The 19,496-nt window shown below is 35.5% G+C and overlaps 1 protein-coding gene across 2 annotated transcripts in view; it reads left to right on the top strand.

The window, feature by feature from the left end:
- The window catches only part of UBE3D (ubiquitin protein ligase E3D), a 78,844-nt gene extending 60,131 nt beyond the window's left edge, over positions 1 to 18,713 (top strand). For both annotated transcript variants that reach the window (XM_081313818.1, XM_081313817.1), the window contains one exon: positions 17,924 to 18,713. In XM_081313818.1, coding sequence (XP_081169944.1) covers positions 17,924 to 17,944 — 21 coding nt within the window. In that variant the 3' untranslated portion in view covers positions 17,945 to 18,713. The remainder of the gene's footprint in view (positions 1 to 17,923) is intronic.
- Positions 18,714 to 19,496: the final 783 nt, after the last annotated feature.

Here is a 19,496-nt window from a genome sequence, read left to right as displayed (position 1 = left end):
TAAAGCCTTCCATTACTTATGGTTTCTAGTTTACGTCTCCTGAGATTAGTCTTACTCTCAACATTGTCTCTGTTGCAACGATGTGTGCAAATGTTTCTCTTAGTTAATCTGTATAAAAATTCTGAAACACCTTTTGAGGGAAGAGTTTTCCAATATTTTTGCTTCACTTAATGATAGCTGGACAGATTCTGATGTGATTATCCCATGATAATAATTTTTAAAATTAAATCTGACCTGAAGCTAAAGCCCCAAAGTAGGGCAAAGGTTAGTTAGGGTTAGAGTTATATTTGCATACCTTCTGCCCCAAAAAACATGTATTGGTTTTCCTCTGCACCTAACAGTTTGATACGGCAAGATAAAGCCAACAGGACTATATCAACTCAGGTGCGGGAGAGAGATGCAATCTTGTTCTGTGTTTTTCCTTAATGAGGATTTTGTTTTGTTTTGTTTTTGGGTGCCTTCAAGTCAGTGTTGACTCCTAGAGACTTCCTGAACTACTCACTCAGTTTTCTTAGCAATATTTTGGAAGTGGTTTGCTTCTCTCTTCATTGAGGACTGAGAGTGACTGGCCCAGGTCACCAGTTGGCTTTGGGCCTAAGGTGAGACTAGAACTCACAGTCTCCCAGTTTCTAGCCTGGTGCTTTAACCACTCATATGTAAAAGACTTTGATGCACCATTATCAAAAGATGGAGACTGGAATCACAGTGTTTTGTCTTAACTTATGACCTGAATATTCTTTTAAATTCTTCTCACTGTGAATATCCTACAAACTGATATATATTATGCAGCAGTTAGAAAAAGCTATAAACTGTATCTTTCTTTGGTGTTAGTTTATCAAGGAAGCTCTTTTTAATACGATGCATATTTATCACTGCCCTTGCAAAGCAAAGCTACAGCATTTGGATTAACTTTCTGAAAATTTTAAACAGATTTTTGTCTTTTAACTTCCCCTCTACCTGTCTCTGTCATTTCGATATTTCCTCTCAAGAGAAGAGACAATGTGAGGAATTCTATGTGAATGAGGTTTGAAAACGTGGATAAGGCTTTCTGGTAAACTGACTAATGAATCCTGTTTCTAGTTGCATTTCTTTCTGTCACAGTTAATAAAAATACTTTCAGCTGTATTTTTTTCCTCAAAGTACTAAGTAGTAAAGTCTGCAGTTAAGCTCAAATTTGGGTTCCTTCAGGGTATCTTGAGGATATGTTCCATTAGAAGACATTCTCATTAAAACAAAAACCTATAGTTAAGATTGCCTCTAAAATTATCCATTTTGTGAGCATTTCCCCACTTTTGGGATTAGATAATTCACATTGTACCCATCAATATTTAGCTCTTTTTAAATTCTAAAATAAGTACGGAGTTGGGCCTGATTCATAGACAGATTTTTCTCGAGGAATGTTATCAGGCTTTAATATTAATTAATTTGTTTGTTTAATTTATGTCTCCCCCCCCCCCAATCTTACTAATTAGTATCCAGGCAGAAAAGTTGGTTCCTTGCTGGTTATCCTTCTGTCAACAAGCAATTATATGTTTATTCAGGTAGACTTTGAGTACATGACCTGGGTTCGCTGATGGGTAGCTTTCTATAAATGTGATATTAAGCAAATAAATGATTATGCTTTTAATTTGTATTTCTCTTTATAATTTAAAACTGATTCAAATGTCTGTCTTTGAAAGTAAGAAAGGACTTAATTTTTAATTGTTTTGAAGAATTAAAATTATATCAAACAAACATTGGCGTTTTTGTAAAAGAGATAATAAAAGGGGGGGATTTGGAAAGAACTATAAATACATTTGAAATCTTAAGAGCAGATACATACTGTAATTTTCAAAATAGATATTCATTATTTATGCCCTGAAATATATTTCTAAATTGTAGATAACTTATTAGGGATTCCTTTGTTGAGAAGCTTAAAAAGTAACTTCATTAAATAATGGCAGCTCTTAAGTACTGATATTTGCAGTATTTAATAGCAGTATAAATTGTCAATTGGAAACCTATATTTTTAAATCTACATGTGGGAATCCTGTTTGATGAAACTGTTTCATGTTTACAGTGCTGTTAACTATTATGTATGGGAGTAAATCTTCAAAATTATTCATGCCAAGACTACCCCATCAATTCCAAAAAGAATATGCCCGTAAACTTTTTATTTCTTCCATTCCTTAGTTTTAGAATCCCAGTAGAAGTAGATAACAGCATAGACGTTACTATTGATAAACTGTTAATGAAAACATTAAATGGGAGCACACCTACTTTAAGGGAGGAGTAAGTAGCTTCAGATGGCATTTTTTGAAAGAAAGAAAAATGAAAATTGGTAACTTTACTAAATTATTACAGGTAATTCTTTTTCATTATTCCTTTTTGAATGTGAATTTATGATGCTCATTTGACATCTTCGGTTTCCTATGCTAAAGAATGCAAATGCTTATACTTTGTCTTTGTTTAACATTCACTTACTCAGCAAATGTTCAAAATTATGACACTGACAAGTTATGTTAGACAGTTATGAGAGATATTTACAACTAAATAGTTGGAACCAGGCAACGTCCTGCGGTCATTTTAGCAATAGTGATTGCCTGGCAAATACAACATTGCAGCATCGCACAGTCATGTCTTTGTCATTTGTGAGTTTTATTGCAAATGAAGCTCTCACAAAGTCAATAAGGAAGTCAACAAAATGGCAAAAATGTGACCATGGACATTGCGACTATGTGGGATTCACGTTTGGCGTCATAAGTTATTGCAGTCACATGATGTTGCTCCTTATGACCGTGTCGCTTAGTGACAGAGTTCCTGGTCCCAATGACCATTCGCAGGTGAGAACTACCTGTAGGTCAGTTCTGGTTGTGCAGTATTTGTTGTGGCTTTATAGTGTATGCATAATGGATTTAAAGTAAATGTGTTAGTTAACAATAAACAAATTTTGTTAGAAGCTCCCTTGTACATTTCATTAATGCTTTATGCTTCTAGCAATGAACTAATTTAAATTTTGTCCTGCTGCTAAAGGTCTAGGCATTGTCCCTCCTGCTTCTATAAGTTTTATTAAAAATGTACATCAGCTAGAACAAGTGCAGCAGAAATTCAGCATTTAAAATTACTTGTAAAATACACCACGTCTATTGCTTCTAGGTGTCAGTAGATAATAGTTGTAAATGGTAAGCTCCTGAACACATTTCAATCAAAGATAAATTACCAGTTATTTCCTGCCTGTAATTTTGCTAAGTAAATTGTATGCCCAGCTTCTCCTCAAATGGTTTCTATCATTTTAAATTTAAAACAACTCCCTGCTCATATTCCCTTTCTGAAATTTTCTACCCATCAAAATGGTGAAGGGAGAAAATTAGGGAATTCCAAAGGTGCAGAAAGTCATTAAACTTTCAGACACAGTGAAATTAATGGATTTGCATCTCTTAGTAAAGGTAAAGTTTCCCCCGCAAATGCGTGCTAGTCGTTTCCAACTATAGGGGCCGGTGCTCATCTCCGTTTCAAACCCGAAGAGCCAGCGCTTGTCCGAGGACGTCTCCGTGGTCATGTGGCCGGCATGACTAGGCGCCAAAGGCGCACAGAACGCTGTTACCTTCCCACCATAGTGGTCCCTATTTTTCTACTTGCATTTTTACATGCTTTCAAACTTCTAGGTTGGCAGAAGCTGAGATGAGTAACTGGTGCTCACTCTGTTACGCGGCACTCAGGATTCGACCTGCCAAACTGCCGACCTTCTGATCGACAAGCTCAGCATCCTAAACCACTGAGCCACCGCGTCCCTTTTGCATCTCTTATAGAGCCACAAAACAAGATGTTCTGAAATTAATTGGCCCTTCCCTCTTTTTTTTTACTATTCAGTCAAGCTGTCAGTAATAATCCTGCAGTGGTATATTTTGAAATCTGCTACATCCTATTTTAGAAAGTAGCGTCATTCCTAGGGGTATGATACACATTGGAAAGCAGGTTTTTTTCACGTTCATAAAAATAAATTCTACTGTCATCATAAAAACAATTTTGTCAACTATTACTGTCAGCTTTTCAAGGTAGGCCAGATCAGAAACCAAAAATATGACTGAAAATTACTTTTATTATAAGTCACAGTAATAGAATCTTAGCAGATTTTAATATCTCCTTCCCTTTATTTTCGTGAGAAGCCGGGAAGGCAGGATCTCGTTCCAGAAACTTTCTCAAATTACATTTCTGCCCCCAACTCAGATTTCTTTTATCTGACTGTTGCCTTGGTTGTAGCTCTTCCTCCTGTTCCTCAGGGTTATTCCTTCTGCCTATTGCATAGAGATAAGGGAAACCTAGAAAATAAGTTCCAAAGTTGCTTGATTTAGGTATTTCTAATGGCATGAGTATCAATTAATCTCTGCTTGCAAGTTCATCACCTGTTTGCATCTATATTTGTCTCTTGATATGCATAGAGTTATTAAATTTAGGTAATCTCTAAAAGGATTCTTTTTCAAGGCCGCACAAAAAAGTGCTTTCAAGTTTAGACATAATTGGCACAAAAATAGTTGAGCATATTTATATGCCAGAAGTTCTCAAAGTGACTAGGGACCCCCTGAAGGGTCACACAAAAATTTAGGGATCACAGAGTTTTACAAAAAAATGTTTATCCTTGTACAGGCAAACTGGGAGCACTGTCAAAACTTGCTTCAGGCTTTGTTTTGCCTGCATATGTCCCCTACTGGTTCACAAAGTTGGAAAAATATTAGGATATAAAAATTACATTTTAATTTCTAATTTTAATCTATTACTTTCTCACCCACAGTTAGCTCCAATAAAGTTATTATTGTATTCATAAGGAGAGGGTCATACCCATTAATAATGTTGAGTTTTCAAAGTTTAAGAAACCCAGTTATAAAAAATAAACATGAAGATTTGTGTTTTCTGAGGTGAAAAATAGATCACTCTTGTGGGATTATTACTTTAGTCCTGACATGACCTGATCAAAATACGATTCAGATGAAAATGTGTAGTCCAGCTTTCTCCTACCCTTCCCATTTTTTCCCTAAAGCCATTTTGTTAATATATCCCAGTAATGAATATACCATAATGATGCTATATAATTTGGCTTATGTATAAATGGTGATTAGCAGCAAAGGAAGAAATTCACACTAGAATTGGTCAGCAGCACAAAAAGCATGAAAATCATTCAAGCCAATATCAAATCAACTATATTTCATCACTTGATTCTTATCCACACAGGAACAATTAACGTAAGATGAAACAGTGATAATACAGAAGGCAGACATTGAGACAGTCATTTATTTTCCAGCTTATGCCTCACATACTATGTATTAGGCAGTCATAGGTATACCCTGCTATTGAAACTGTGTCTCATACTAAAAGATGTAGTGTTCTAAATCTTTCTGATTGCCTAAATTTGTACCAAATACAGATATCCATCTTGTTTCAAAACATATTGATGGTATGCAAACATGATAAAATAATCCAAGTCTAACAGTATAAGACTGTTTAAATTAGCCCTCAATTGAGGACTTATAAATATAATGCCAGCATCAGATTCTAATTGTGTCCTCCATTCCATACATAGCTAAATCCTGTTTTTAAAAATAATATTGCTACCAAGAGCAAGTTCGATGGGCTTCAATGAATTCCACATTTTAGTTTCTTTTAGAATGTCTATGGAGATTTTCAGTCATCCAGGTCATGGTTTTTCAAGAGGCAACTGAATTTTCTTTGTTTTTCCTTGAAGACATTTCACTTCTCCAAGAAGCTTCTTCAGTTCTGACTGAATGGTGGGGAATGGAAGGATTTATATTAACTTAGCAGTCATCTGGTTGTTAGCACTCTTTCTGAGAGTCATTGAGGCCACTTGGAGGTTTGTCTGTGCCAGAGGACATTCTTTTAGAAAGTTTATTGATTAGGCATAAAATAACAGAAGTTTAATGGTTTCTTAAAAGAGAAAAGACTTGATATTAGCAGTATCTGTGATTTTATGCTTTCCTGTTCAGGGCTTAACAAATAAATGTTGAAATAGAATATTTAAGAAATATGAAACAAAATTAATATTAATTTCTGTGTTAAGAGCCCCACCCTACATTTTGATGCCTTCTAAGGCTTGAAAGGTGTAGTCGGGTGCCCATTCTTTCTTTTAAATAATCTGAGACTGAAATTTTATTTTCTACTTTGTTATTAGCCAAGGTAGGCCAAATTAGAAACAGATGTAGAAGTTTGGAATAGTACTTTATTGATAACTTTCTATGAAACCTGAATCTTGAAAGCATGATCAGTCTGTTTCTTTCTAAAGCTTTCTCTTATTTCTTGAGCTTAAAGCATGTTTTGTTTTGTTTTTTATAAGCTTTTTATTAATTCTTTTTTCTTTACATACATATGTTAATTTTTTAACCAGCATGCAGTCTGGGTTCAAAAGCGCTAATATCTAATCAAATTCTACTCTTTGGTTCTCTCCTCTAGCCATTTGTAGAATAATTTCCAGCTTTGGTAGTATTCTGTTTCTTCTTTATCTTTCAATCTCATAGTTAGTCTGTCCATCTCAGTGCATTCCAGTATTTTTTTAATTACTTCTTCCTCTGGTGGTATTCCTTCATTATTCCAGTATTGTGCGAAAGTTATTCTTGCTGCTGTTGTAATATGTAGAACTAAATATAAACTTTGCTTAGTAATCTTTTCTGGTATTATACCTAATAGAAAAAATTCAGGATTAAATACTACATGTTCTCCCAATATTTTTTCTAACCAAGCATGTATTTTTTTCCAATAAGCCTTTGCTTTATCACATGTCCACCAGATATGATAGTACGTGCCTGAATTATGTTTACATTTCCAACATCTATCTGACATATTTTTAAACATTTTTGCTCATCTTGCTGGTGGCAGGTGCCATCTATAAAACATTTTATATATTTTTTCTTTATACACAGTTGACATTGTCAGTTTATAATTTCTCTCCCATAATTTTTGCCATTTTTCTAGTTCTATATTATAGCCAAAGTTTTTCACCCACCTTGTCATTGTTTCTTTAGTTTGTTCACTTTCCATCTCCAAAATTAACAAAAAGTTATACATTTTCTTAATTAATTTCTCATCAGAGGTTAACAATATCTTATCAAATACAGTTTGTTCTTTATAAAATCCATACAATTTTACATCTTTTTCATATCTATTTTGTATTTGTAACTGTACCCACCATGACATGTTGATGCCCTGATTTTTCAGCTCTTGTTTCGATTTTAATGTCCCATCAGTATTTAAAATATCTCTATATGCCCAAATTTTTTCAAAATCTACCAAATTTGTATGTGAAAAAGCTTCCGTCGTTGATAGCCACCCTGGAATTTTTACATATATTTTAGTTTTGATTTTTTCCCCATACTGTTATCAAAGCATTTCTAATATAGTGATTTTGGAAATACTTCTGAATTTTGTTTTTCCCGTACCAAAAAAGCGTGCCACCCCAATTGTAAGTCATGTCCCTCCAAATATAACAGCCTTTTATTCCTAAGAGTTATCCATTCTTTCACCCATGTTAATACAGATGCTTGATAATACAAAGCCCACTTGGGTAGTCTAAAACCTCCATTTTCCTTAGCATCTTGCAACGTTTTCATCTTTATTCTAGCTTTCTTTGCTTGCCAAACAAACTTCAAAATTAATGAATTTAACTCTTGGAAGAATTTTTTCTCAAGTTTTATCGGAATTGTTTGAAATAAAAATAAGATCTTAGGCAATATATGCATTTTAACTGTACCAATTCTTCCTAATAGTGGCAGTTGTAGGTTCTTCCATTTTTCCAAATCTAGCTTTATTTGTTTCAATAGCTTTATATAATTGTCTTCTTTTATTGTTGAGCCTTTGGCTGATAAATATATACCCAAATATTTAACCTTTTTCACTATCTGTACCTCTATTGAATCTGACAATCGGCTTTTTTGCTTATCCGTGAGATTCTTAACTATTATCTTAGTTTTTTCTTTATTTATTTTTAATCCCGCTATTTCTCCATACTGTTCTATCTTTCCCCACAATTTGGGAATCATCTCCAGGGGTTCTTCCAAAATAAATACTAAATCATCAGCAAATGCTTATAATTTATATGTTTCACCCTTTATCCCCAATCCTTTAATTTCTGTATCTTGTCTGATACTTCAATTTAAAACTTCCAAAGTGAAAATGAATAACAGAGGGGATAATGGGCATCCTTGCCTTGTGCCTTTTCTTATTTCAAAGCTCTCAGTACAATCTCTATTCACAATCACTTTGGCTGTTTGTTTGTTATATATTGTTTTTACCATATTTATAAAATTCTCTCCAAAGTCCATTATTTGTAATTGGTGAATCATAAATTGCCATGAAAGATTATCAAATGCCTTTTGGCATCTAAGAATATTAGTGCCATTTGTTTCCCTGAATGTAGCTCATAATATTCTAATACATCTATTACCACTCTTACATAATTTTTAATTTGTCTCTTTGGTAAAAAGCCGTTTTGATCTGGATGTATAAATTCGACTAAGTATTTTTTCAATCTCTCTGTCATTATTGAAGTAAAAATTTTATAATCCACATTGAGCAATGAAATCGGTCTATAGTTCTTAATCTGGGTCAAATCAGAATCTTCTTTTGTTATTACAGTGATATTGCTTCAATCCACGTAGTTGGAAGTCTAGCTTCTAATAAAAGTCCATTACAAACGTCTTTCAACGGTTCGCTTAGTATCTCTTGTAAATTCTTATATAACTCCGCCGGAAGCCCATCTGGACCTGGTGTTTTCCCATTTTTTTTGTCTTTTGAATGGCCTCTGATATTTCCATCACTGTAACCCCTTCATCTAACATAATTTTAAATGTCTCTGAAATCTTTGGAAGATTACTTTCTTCCATATATTTTACAGTTTTCTCTCTTGAAGTTTTCTCCTTGTCATACAATTCCTTATAGTATTCTTTGACTATCTTTTTTATTTCTTCATTTTTATATTGTAAATAACCTTTCCCATCGAGTAAGTTATATATCGTTTTTTTTCCTTTCTGTTTTTTAAGTTTATAAGCTATTGGCATTTTCAAAAAAAATTCTGTTTTGCTCTTTTTATCTGTTCTGCCACTTTTTCTGAGTCTAACAGATTTAATTTATGTTTTATTATGTCCATTTCTCTTTTCAAAGTCTTTTTTGTGGATTTTTTTGCAGTTCTAATTCTAACTTTCCAAATTCTTCTTTTAATAATACATATTGCTGTTTTCTGTGTTTATTTTTCCTTGCTATATATGTTATAGCTATGCCTCTAAAATACGCTTTAGCTGTATCCCATACAGTACATTTTGTACTGTTGTATCTTCTTTTTTATATTCTTTGAAGAAGAATTCCATTTCTTTTTTCGCTTACTCTATAAATTCTTTTTCTTTTGATATGGAATGATTTAAAGTCCATCTTGGCCTTTTTTCTATTTCCTTTCCAGGTCATTTTCAAAGGATTCTGATCTGCCCATGTACCTGTTTCTATTTCAATGTCCTGTACGTTCATTCTCACGTCAGCAGTCATCCAAATCATATCAATCCTTGACCAAGATTTTTGACTATTTGAATAGAATGTATATTGCAATTTTTGTGGGTTAACTTCCCTCCAGATGTCTTGGATTCCAATTTCCTGGGCCATATCAAAAAATGTCTTAGGTAACCTTCTTCCACTTTTTCCTGTTTTGTTACTTTTAAAATCAATTTTTCCATCTATTATTGCATTGAAATCTCCTAGTAAGCAAATATTTTGGTACTTCATTTCTATTATTTTTCTATGTAGGTTTTTGTAAAAATTTTCTTGGTTGTTGTTTGGTGCATAAATTACCACTAACAATATTTGCTTTTGATGCAGATATATTTCTACCATTAAAATTCTTCCTTCTTTATCTGAATATACCATTTTAGAATCTATTGTCTCTTTAATATATATAGCAACCCCTCTTTTTTTCTGTTGCGCTGATGCATAATAAAGTTTCCCAATTTTTGGATATTCCAATAATTTATGATGTTGTTCTTTTATATATGTTTCTTTCAAACAAATTATATCTAAATTCAATTTCTGTAACTTCCAAAAAATCTTATTTCTTTTAATTGGGGAATTTAGTCCATTTATGTTTACTGAAAAGATTCCATTTTCTTTCTCCGCTTTTCCATTTATTTATATTTACATCTAGTAGATCTAGTAGTCCTCTGTTCTCTGGCAGGTCCTTCATTTTCGCCCTTTTGGTCGTCTTTCTCTTTCTGTTCTCATGTTTGTGCAGTCGCTTCTTGTTTTGTTTTTATAACCATTTCTGCATAGTTACTACAAAGTTATCTCAATGGCTCTTTAACTCACTTTTTTCAATTTAAATTTCCTTTTCTGCTAATGGAGTTCATAAGTAATCTCTACATTTTTACCTATCTCCTGCTCCCATTTCATGGTGTTTTCTAGTAATCTTATTTGTTTAAAGCAATTATGTGCTACTTTACCCTGAAGTAAAGTCAAGTAAGAAAATACACACACACACACACACACACACACACACACACACACACACTGTTAAACTACCTTTACAATAGAAAGTAGAGTCATAATCATTGGCATCCTTTGGAAGCCCCAATTATGCCATTATTAATATTCATCATGTCATAATACTAATGATATACAGAATGCAAGATACATCATTTACATAATGAAACATGACAAATATGATGACACTCTCCTCCCCATGGATACCCATGGTGATATTTTATTGTGTTTCCCAGAAAATAAGGCCCAACCAGAAAATAAGCCCTACCTTGATTTTTCAGGGTGCTCATAATGTAAGCCCTATCCCAATTAAGATCGTCAACCAGATGTCCGTTGCAACACATGACGGACATACTGAATTATAAAATAATATTATATAATTAAACATAAATAAATAATATTATTGACATTAATACTTAAAATAAATGTTAATATAAATTATAATTAAATACTGTACCCAAGTGGGCACCTTTGGATGAGAGGTAAATATACTGCATGTAAACCAATGAACTCGACACATCATCAGCGCGCGCACAGGAGATGGCGAGCATATGGGGGCCGACGGTGTCTGGCAGCAGCTGCAGCCCAGTGGCCCCTTGGCTGCTGCACTGGGGCTTTGAAGCCCGTGCAGTGCAGGTGAGCCGGCCTGTTCCATCCCACCATTTGCTTGCCTGCAGCTGCAACAGGACAGGTGGCCACGCAGCACATCCGGATGGATCTGCCCCACGCTCCCCACACCAGTCCACCTCGGTGCCCCGCAGCCAGGCCACACCCCCACCACCTGCCTCGCCTCACCTTGTGGCGGCATCATCCCACCAGACGTGCCGTGCACCCATCTGCCCCATTGCATCTCTGGGCAAGCTGATGGGACAGAATAGACCAGCCAAGAGGCCGGCGAGCTGCAGCTGCTGCCAGACATTGTCCGTTTCTGTGCACTCACTGCCTCCTGTACATGAAAAAATAAAGTAACACCTGAAAATAAGCCCTAATGGGTCTTTTGGAGCAAAAATAAATATAAGACTTGGTCTTAATTTTGGGGGAACGAGTAAAAGTCAAGAAGTAACACATATTAGTTATGAAGTGATTTTAAATTCTGATATTGTTTATTGTTCTTATTGTTTATAAGAACTCCAAAATGTGAAGATTGCTAGAATTCTGAAGCCGAACTTCTGAAGGACAAAATAAACAGAGGAGCCTAAACAAAGGGTGTCAGAAAAATTAAAGGTAGCAGAGCCCATTGCCAGAGTTAGGAAACAACTGTAGTTAATTTTCTCATATGCTAACAAGCTCTGAGGCACACTCTTCTGTTTGTTTACTGCCATTAAGATAATTTAACATAGGATTTTCAGTAGCTACGACTTGTAGATCTTTGCAGTAATTGACATATGCAATATGACTTGGAAACTAGAGTAAGAAAGTCCTTTGGAGGCCTTTTGAAGTTTTTAGTTCAAGTCATGTTAATGCTAATCAAGATTAGAAAAATCTTAATTAGTATGGAACCCTAGTGTTAATATTAGTAAGATAGGCAGCTTAATTCAAAGTTGTGTAGCCAGTGATCTTCAAAGGACTATCATTCTTGAATTTGTTGAGAAGGTGTTTAGAGTGCTCTTTTCTGCTCATTAAGATTGGTTGGAAAACCCAGGGAGAAAATTCGGTGAAACCTTCATAGGTACAATTTCTTGCCATGCTCCTAAAGCAAAACTTCATTCGAATTTTCTAACCCCAATCCTTTACGACTAATTAATCATAGTTTTGAAGAATATGAATTGGGAAGTTCCTGATTTAAAAATCAGTTTAGTTCATTCACTGGATAATATGACCAAGCTGGAAATTCAACTGGGGATTCATGATGTAATTCTAATTGAATATTTTGTTTCCATTATATCAAAAAATGCAAACATGGAAAGTTGCAACTGGGAGCAGAAAGTATTGTCAGGCCAGATACAATTTGGATTAAAAAGCTGCTCACATTGTTCATTGGGTTGTGGATGTCCAACTCTCCTTTTTAAGTGAAAGGAAACCACCAGGAGATGGTTGCATACATTTACCTTTTCCCTTAGCCAAAGCACAAGAAAACACATAATATCTGGCAGAATTAAGAGGGCAAAATTCAAATATACTTCAGAAGATAGGTTTTATTTGTAGTCTTTCGGTATTTTGTGAGAGACATGTTTTGATGGAGATCTCACTTGGAAAAGTGGGAAATGGAAATAATAAAGTATAATTATAAAGCCTCAGACCCCAGATTTTTTAAAAAATAGTTTTAAACTACTTTTGGGATGTCTTAGATTGATGTGTCTTTAGATTGATGTGTCTTTATTTTTTCTTGCTCCAATCTTCCCAAATATTGATCCACTTTGCTGTGCTATATGGAGTGATGACTTAGTTCATACAAACTGAATTGAGCATCATTTTGTCTAATTGAATCTGCATGTTTGATAAGAATATCCCAAGCCCCTCCTCTAGTTGAGGGAAGGAGGCAGTGGTGGGATTCAGCTGGTTCGCACCAGTTCGGCAGAACCGGTAGCTAATTTTTTGTTGCCCAGGCCCAGAACGGACTTCCGGAAGCAGCATCCACACAGAGAACCGGTTGTTCACATATTTAAATCCCACCACTGGAAGGAGGTCATGGACCAGATGGCTGGCCTTTTCTATTGCAGTTCTTGTATCTTGGAACTCCTGGCCTCCTAAAGTCCAGCCAGCATTTTCCCCTCCTGAGATTTCATAAAACTGTTAAAACAACATTATTGTATCATGGATTTAACTAGCATTGAAATTTTTTGTTGGCCATTTGGAGAATTTCTATTAATTCTATTTCTCTTCTTTTTGCTTTTAGTGTAGTCTGTATTGTAGTATTGTATTGTAGTATTGTATTGTAGTCTACCTGCAAGATTCAATGGAATAGACTGGGTTTTACACACACATACACACACACTGAAATTTATAAGTATTTACAAAATATATTAAATGACTTTTGCACTGGTACTTATGTCTAATTAGAAATAGATCTGTATGAGCTTAGTAGGAAAATCTCATATAAAGAGATATATATTGCATCCTTAGAACCTTTACTATATAATGAATATTGCAACTTCTGACATGTTAAAGCAAGAATTTGAAGGGTCTTCCACCGGTACCCACCCTGTTATTTTGAACTTTTGTAGTAAACAGTGGGGGAAGCAGAAATAACCCCCACTAAGAATTGGTGGATGATTTGGTTTCTGGGTTGGTATATCAAGTGATAATTATGTTTTTCTCTTGCTATTATTGTGACATAAAAATCAATAGAATTTTGTAGTGATTTCCTTTCCATCTCCTGAAAGATCAAAAGTTGAAAGTAGAGTGACATACAAGCATTCAGTAGAGAATGTATTGGAATGTTGCCTATTTTAGAGGAACTCGACTGCTAAAGCAAATGGAACGCTTTATCTGTATTTTTTTATATGGGCTTTTATGTTTCAGCTTTCCTATTCTGGGATGAGCCATAGAAAGTTATCTTAACTTTATGAAGATAATTTTGTAAAAAGTTATTATTTTTCAGATTGGGAGGAATTTTTGCTTTGATTTATTGTGTGCAATGCAAACATGTTTCAGGTGACACATTTTCCCTGAAAAAGTAGTTCCTCTCACCATAGAGGTCACCCTTTCCTTTGAAGATTATGATTTGTTCCATTCACTTGACAAATCAGTTGTCAAACTGAGGGAGAAAACAATGTTCCTGAATTGATATAACTGCAGATTATCTCATGTGGAGGATTGCTGGTCACTGAATAAACATCATTATTCCCGCCTGATATTAAAACTTCTATGCTAGTAACATTTTTAAAAGTAGCTAAAATTCATAGACACTTTGGAAACTTAATTTTTCTTTGGGGAGAAAAAAACAACCTTTGACTAATGTCAGTTCTTCATGTGTCACATTGAATTGCTGCCTTTTTTTGCAGCCAAGAGGGCAGTGTTGAAAAATAAATCCATTTCTTTTATCATATAAAGAATAACAGAGTTGGAGGGGACTTTGGAGGTCTTTTAGTCCAACCCCCTACTCAAGCAGGAGATCCTATACCAGGGATGTGAAACTGCCGGCCCGCAGGCTGGATGCGTCATGCGGAAGCCGTGCCTACCCCATTGCCGGCAATGGCAAAACCGTCCCAATACGTTGCACAACGTCACATGACATCGCGAGTTTCATATGTCTGCCCTATACCATTTTAGACAAATGGTTGTCCAGTCCCTTCTTAAAAGCCTCTAGTGTCGGAGCACCCACAACTTCTGAAGGCAAGTTGTTCCACTGGTTGACTATTCTTGCTGTCAGGAAATTTCTCCTTAGTTCTAGGTTGCTTCTCTCTTTGTTCAGTTTCCATTCATTGCTTCTTGTCTTGCCTTCTGGTGCTTTGGAAAATAGGTTGATCCCCTCTTCTTTGTAGCAGCCCCTCAAATAATGAAACACTGCTATCATGTCACCCCTAGTTCTTCTTTTTACTAGACTAGATATACCCAATTCGTGTTAAGCATTCTTCATGTTTTAGCCTTCAGCCCCCTGATCATCTTTGTCGCTCTTCTCTGCACTCTTTCCTCAATATCTTTTTTATATTGTTGTGACCAAAATTGGATGCAATATTCCAAGTGTGATCTTACCAAGGCATTATAGAGTGGTAGTATCACTTCTCATGAACTTGATTCTATCCCTCTGTTAATACAGCCTAGGACTGTTAGCTTTTTTCAAACCAGACATTCTATTTGCCATCAAAAACCTTGGTTTCTCCTTTGACTTTGACCTTTTTTAACCTTCTCATTCATTTCTTGTATCTAACATCTCTGTTGCCAACTCCACAAAATTTGGAAGGCCTTGTTTTCTTGAAATGTAGTGGCTATCAAGAATGAATGCCAACTCTGCAATGAACTTGGCTGCAGCCATTTCCTTTGTTCTAAGTTGCCACAGGATTGGGAGAGGGATGGAGGATGATGGAGGATTTCTACTAGTCTAAACATTTTACTGTCCCATGGGAACCAAGATCATTTCTGTCAGTTAGATAGGAGCTAGAGCATTTAGTTAGAAAGCCCGCCAAGCTCTTCTATTGGAGAACGTAGCTAATTGCATAGGTCTGGGTGGGAAGTTCAACTTTGTAATGTTGTTTCTTTTTGAAGGGAACTTCAGACTTGGTTTCACTTTTGACTGTGCCGATACTATGTAACCAATAAACATGTTCTTTGAGGAAATCTCAGGCCTCGGAGTTCTGATTTATTTGGTCTTGTCTATTGGAACCTTGACAATGAGCTTCTGTTTCCCAGCTTTTCTAAACAAGCTACAGCATTTGCCAAAGAAGCCATGTTGGTGCAGTAGTTAGAATGCAGTATTACAGGCTAACTCACTGCTCGCAGCCAGGAGTTTGATTCTGACAGCTCTTGATTTAGCCTTCCATCCTTCCAAAGTCGATAAAATAAAATTGCCCCAGATTGTTGGGGACAATATACTGACTCTGTCAATTGCTTAGAGAGGGCTTTAAAGCACTATGAGGTGGTATGTAAGGCTAAATGCTATTGCTATTACATGGTGAAAGTTGCCATTGCAGTTGAAAGTAGGTTTCTTCCTAAGCATTTTCAAAATGCTCCCTAATAATGACTGCTCATCTGAAGATTCCATATATTGCTAGCTGAGAAAAATTAATCTTGCCTTGATAAAGCAATATAAAAGGGATCTTGCCTGATAACTAATATTCTGAGTTTGGAAATAAAAATGTAGGTTAGGTATGGTATTGTAACCCAAGTAAATATCAGTGGCGGATCTCCTTTTGTGAGCAGTAATGCAATAATCAAATAATTCAAATAGTTGATCTATGTAGTGGCATGAAGCAGTGAACAGAAACAATGCAAGGACATTTAGAATTCTGGAAAAAAATCATATAACAGAAGGATCCATGTTCAGTGGTGTAGCAAAAGCATTGCACGCTTAAAGGTCTTGGCATTTTCTTGGGTTAAAAATAACTTCAAATGCCTTCACTGTGTTTGAATTTTGGGGAACCGGCTTGTATTTCACAGAAAAAAAACCCAGGGATATCATTTGCATGTCGATTCATAAGTAAGCTCATTAAAAGAAAGAAAGAACTCCTGTTCTCTATGCAGAAAACCATTGCTCAATCTTAGGCATCTTCACATAGGGCTCAGAAAGACCAGTGCTGCTTTTGAGCTAGCTGTGTATAACTGAAGACATAGCATGCTGAGTTAGATGGACCAATGGGAATAAAGCACTTCCCATGTTACCAGCTTCTGCAGCTACTTGTAATTTTTGCCTTTCATTTTCACTATGAGTAAAGGATGCCTTCAGTTAGCTGCCTTCTTTGCTATTTTCCATGATGTGTGGAACGTCTTAATACGAACCGAGACAACATGAAATTTTCTAACATGGCAAATAGAATAATATTGGTATCAGAGCCACAGGGAAGCACTGTGTCTTTAATTATCTCTGAAAGCAAAACATCACTGTTCCAAAAATCACAAACAGGGAGGGGGGAGATCAGGTTCCAGGTTTCAAGGCTCTTCCTGCTACCTACATGTAGTCCTAGATCTGTTTTTCTTGGGGGGGGGGAGGGTTGTTCAGTTTTCGCTAATCTCTTAATGATGCATAAAATTATTTCACCTTTGCTTTGACATTTATTTATACAGATTTCTACTGCCCGCCCTATTTGAAAAAAAAAATTCAGCTAGTACTGAAGCAGAACATAACAGATGAAATCTAAGAAGCATCCTATCAAAAACTGCCCTCGTGCATATTAAAACCCAGCTTGCAAAGCGAGCCAAGCAAGAATGTTTTTGCACTGCTTTCAAAAACTGCCATCGGAACCAGTACACTACACTGACATGCAATCATTAGCAATCCCCTTTTACTGATTTTATTTCTGTATTCATCCTGTAATTTTATCTTAGTGATTAAAATTTCTTAGAATTTTTGCCTGGGAATGATTTATTTCATAAATTGGGGTAACTCATCATAGGAATTGTATTAATTTACTAAATGGGTGAACATGGAATTAAATGCCCAGATTCTACCAGTGAGATTCTTCAGGGCACATTAGGTTTGGAAAGGAATTTGACTATCTCAATACAGAGCCTTTTTTTATTCTTTGTTTCATAAAGTGAAAATGTCTGTACATGCTTGATGTTAGTAGTAGATGTCACATTATGTGCAGTGCAATTTATGATTTCAATCTATACTCAGAAGTCAGAAGAGATAAAAGTGAAAATGCCATTTCTTCTTAGCACTTTCCTCTTTCTAAGCGATTGGAACACTTGTCTGCACTGTTTATCTGACTATAACTTACTGAGAATGGTTTTGTTCATTTGTGGATGGGTGTCTGTATAAGTGTGTATGTGTTAAAGCTTAACTGTGTAGATGCTAATTTGAGGGCTACATTTTGTTTTCCTGCAGGTTGCATTTCTGAAAATGTAGCAGGACCTGTCAAGAATTGTGGAATATAAGACCTCAAGTGAAGATTATCTTTCTCAAAATGGTACCAACGATCCTGAATAAAAAACTGGATATAATCAGCCTTTTGTTGACTTTGGAGTCTTCTGATGTTCAGAAAATTTGACAGAGGCAAGTTGTTCAAGCATAGTTCAGAAGTGAATTAATTTGAAATGTCAGAAGTCTGAGATCATTGTAACTAACATCCTACTAATTCCCCAAGGAGAAATCAATTATCTTCTGAAACAACATCAGCTTTACAAAGAAGGCTTGATAGTAGCTCCTTTGCCTTTTTTGAGGAATTAAAAACTAGCTGCCAGGACTAGGCATTGGTTATTTCAGTGTCCAAATGGAAAAGCAAACTGCAACCCTTTGTGGTAAGCTATTTTTTAGCTGTAATTATTTCAAGGGGTCCTGCAAATCAAATGGGTTAAAATAGGAGTTCTCAGAGTGTGGGTTGGGGTTCTCTCAGTACCACCACCTCCCTCCATTGGAGAGTCTCAAGCAACCTACCGTGTCACAATTTTGTAAAAAAAATATGTAATGGGACTTGTGTGGAAAACATGAGAGCATTGTCAAAATCCACTTTGGGCTTTGCTGCTCATTTGTTTGAGCAGGGAACAGTTGCTGTACTATAATCTTTAAAGATTCCTGTGATATATGAAGTAAAATTGAATTATTAAAAGTGACAGATGTATTCTTTGTGCATTCTTAACACTGATGAAATCAATGTTTTGATTTGATGGGAACACTCAACACACAGATTCATCTATCATTTTAGGGGGTGACAGAGTTGAAGAGCCATTGGAGTAAAGTGGCTTTCCGTACGCGTACATTCCAAACCGACTGATTTCTCAGTGGACCCTGAGTGATACAGTTGTAAAGAGCTGCGTATGAATGATAGGAAATAAATGGACCTTGGATATGATGTGGTGGATCTACTCCGATGGGCCCAATTTGAAAGAATGAAGTTTGTCCAAGAATGAGGGAGATGAAAAAGATTTTGCAGAGAATAATTTCATCCTTAAAAGTAGACATGTTATAGGAGGGAGTGGGATGTCTCTGAACCATGCAAACTGTGTGATGGATTTCTGAACATCAGGTTAATGTGCTTTTAAGAGTGTACAAAGTGCATTGTATGGCAGCACCTAGTTGTTATTGTTGTTGACGTTGTTGTTACTTGGATGGAAGATTATCATAAAAATCTCAGAACTCTGGCTCAATTGATCACTAAAAGCAAACAAACAAAACAAGCTAGAAAAAAGGCAATACCGAACCATTTTCTACATTGATACAATGAAAACTACATGAATTGGGTCAAGAAAAATCTAGGAGTTCTATTTAAAAAATAGAAGCAGTTGCCTTTGTTTTTTTCATACCTCCTACCAAACATTAAGCCTTTTTTTCTCTTTTTTTGGACAATGGGCAATATGAATCCCTGTACTGTATACAAAAGGGTTGTATGATACACTGTGCTTTTAAATCACTTAAAATATATTGCAGAGCCTATATTTTATGTGCTTTTTAAGCCATGCAG

This window comes from Vipera berus (assembly GCF_964194415.1).
Source record: "Vipera berus genome assembly, chromosome: 1".
Classification (NCBI taxonomy): Eukaryota; Metazoa; Chordata; class Lepidosauria; order Squamata; family Viperidae; genus Vipera; species Vipera berus.
The sequence above is the reverse complement of the archived record's forward strand: the minus strand, read 5'-3'. Positions and strand labels throughout refer to the sequence as shown.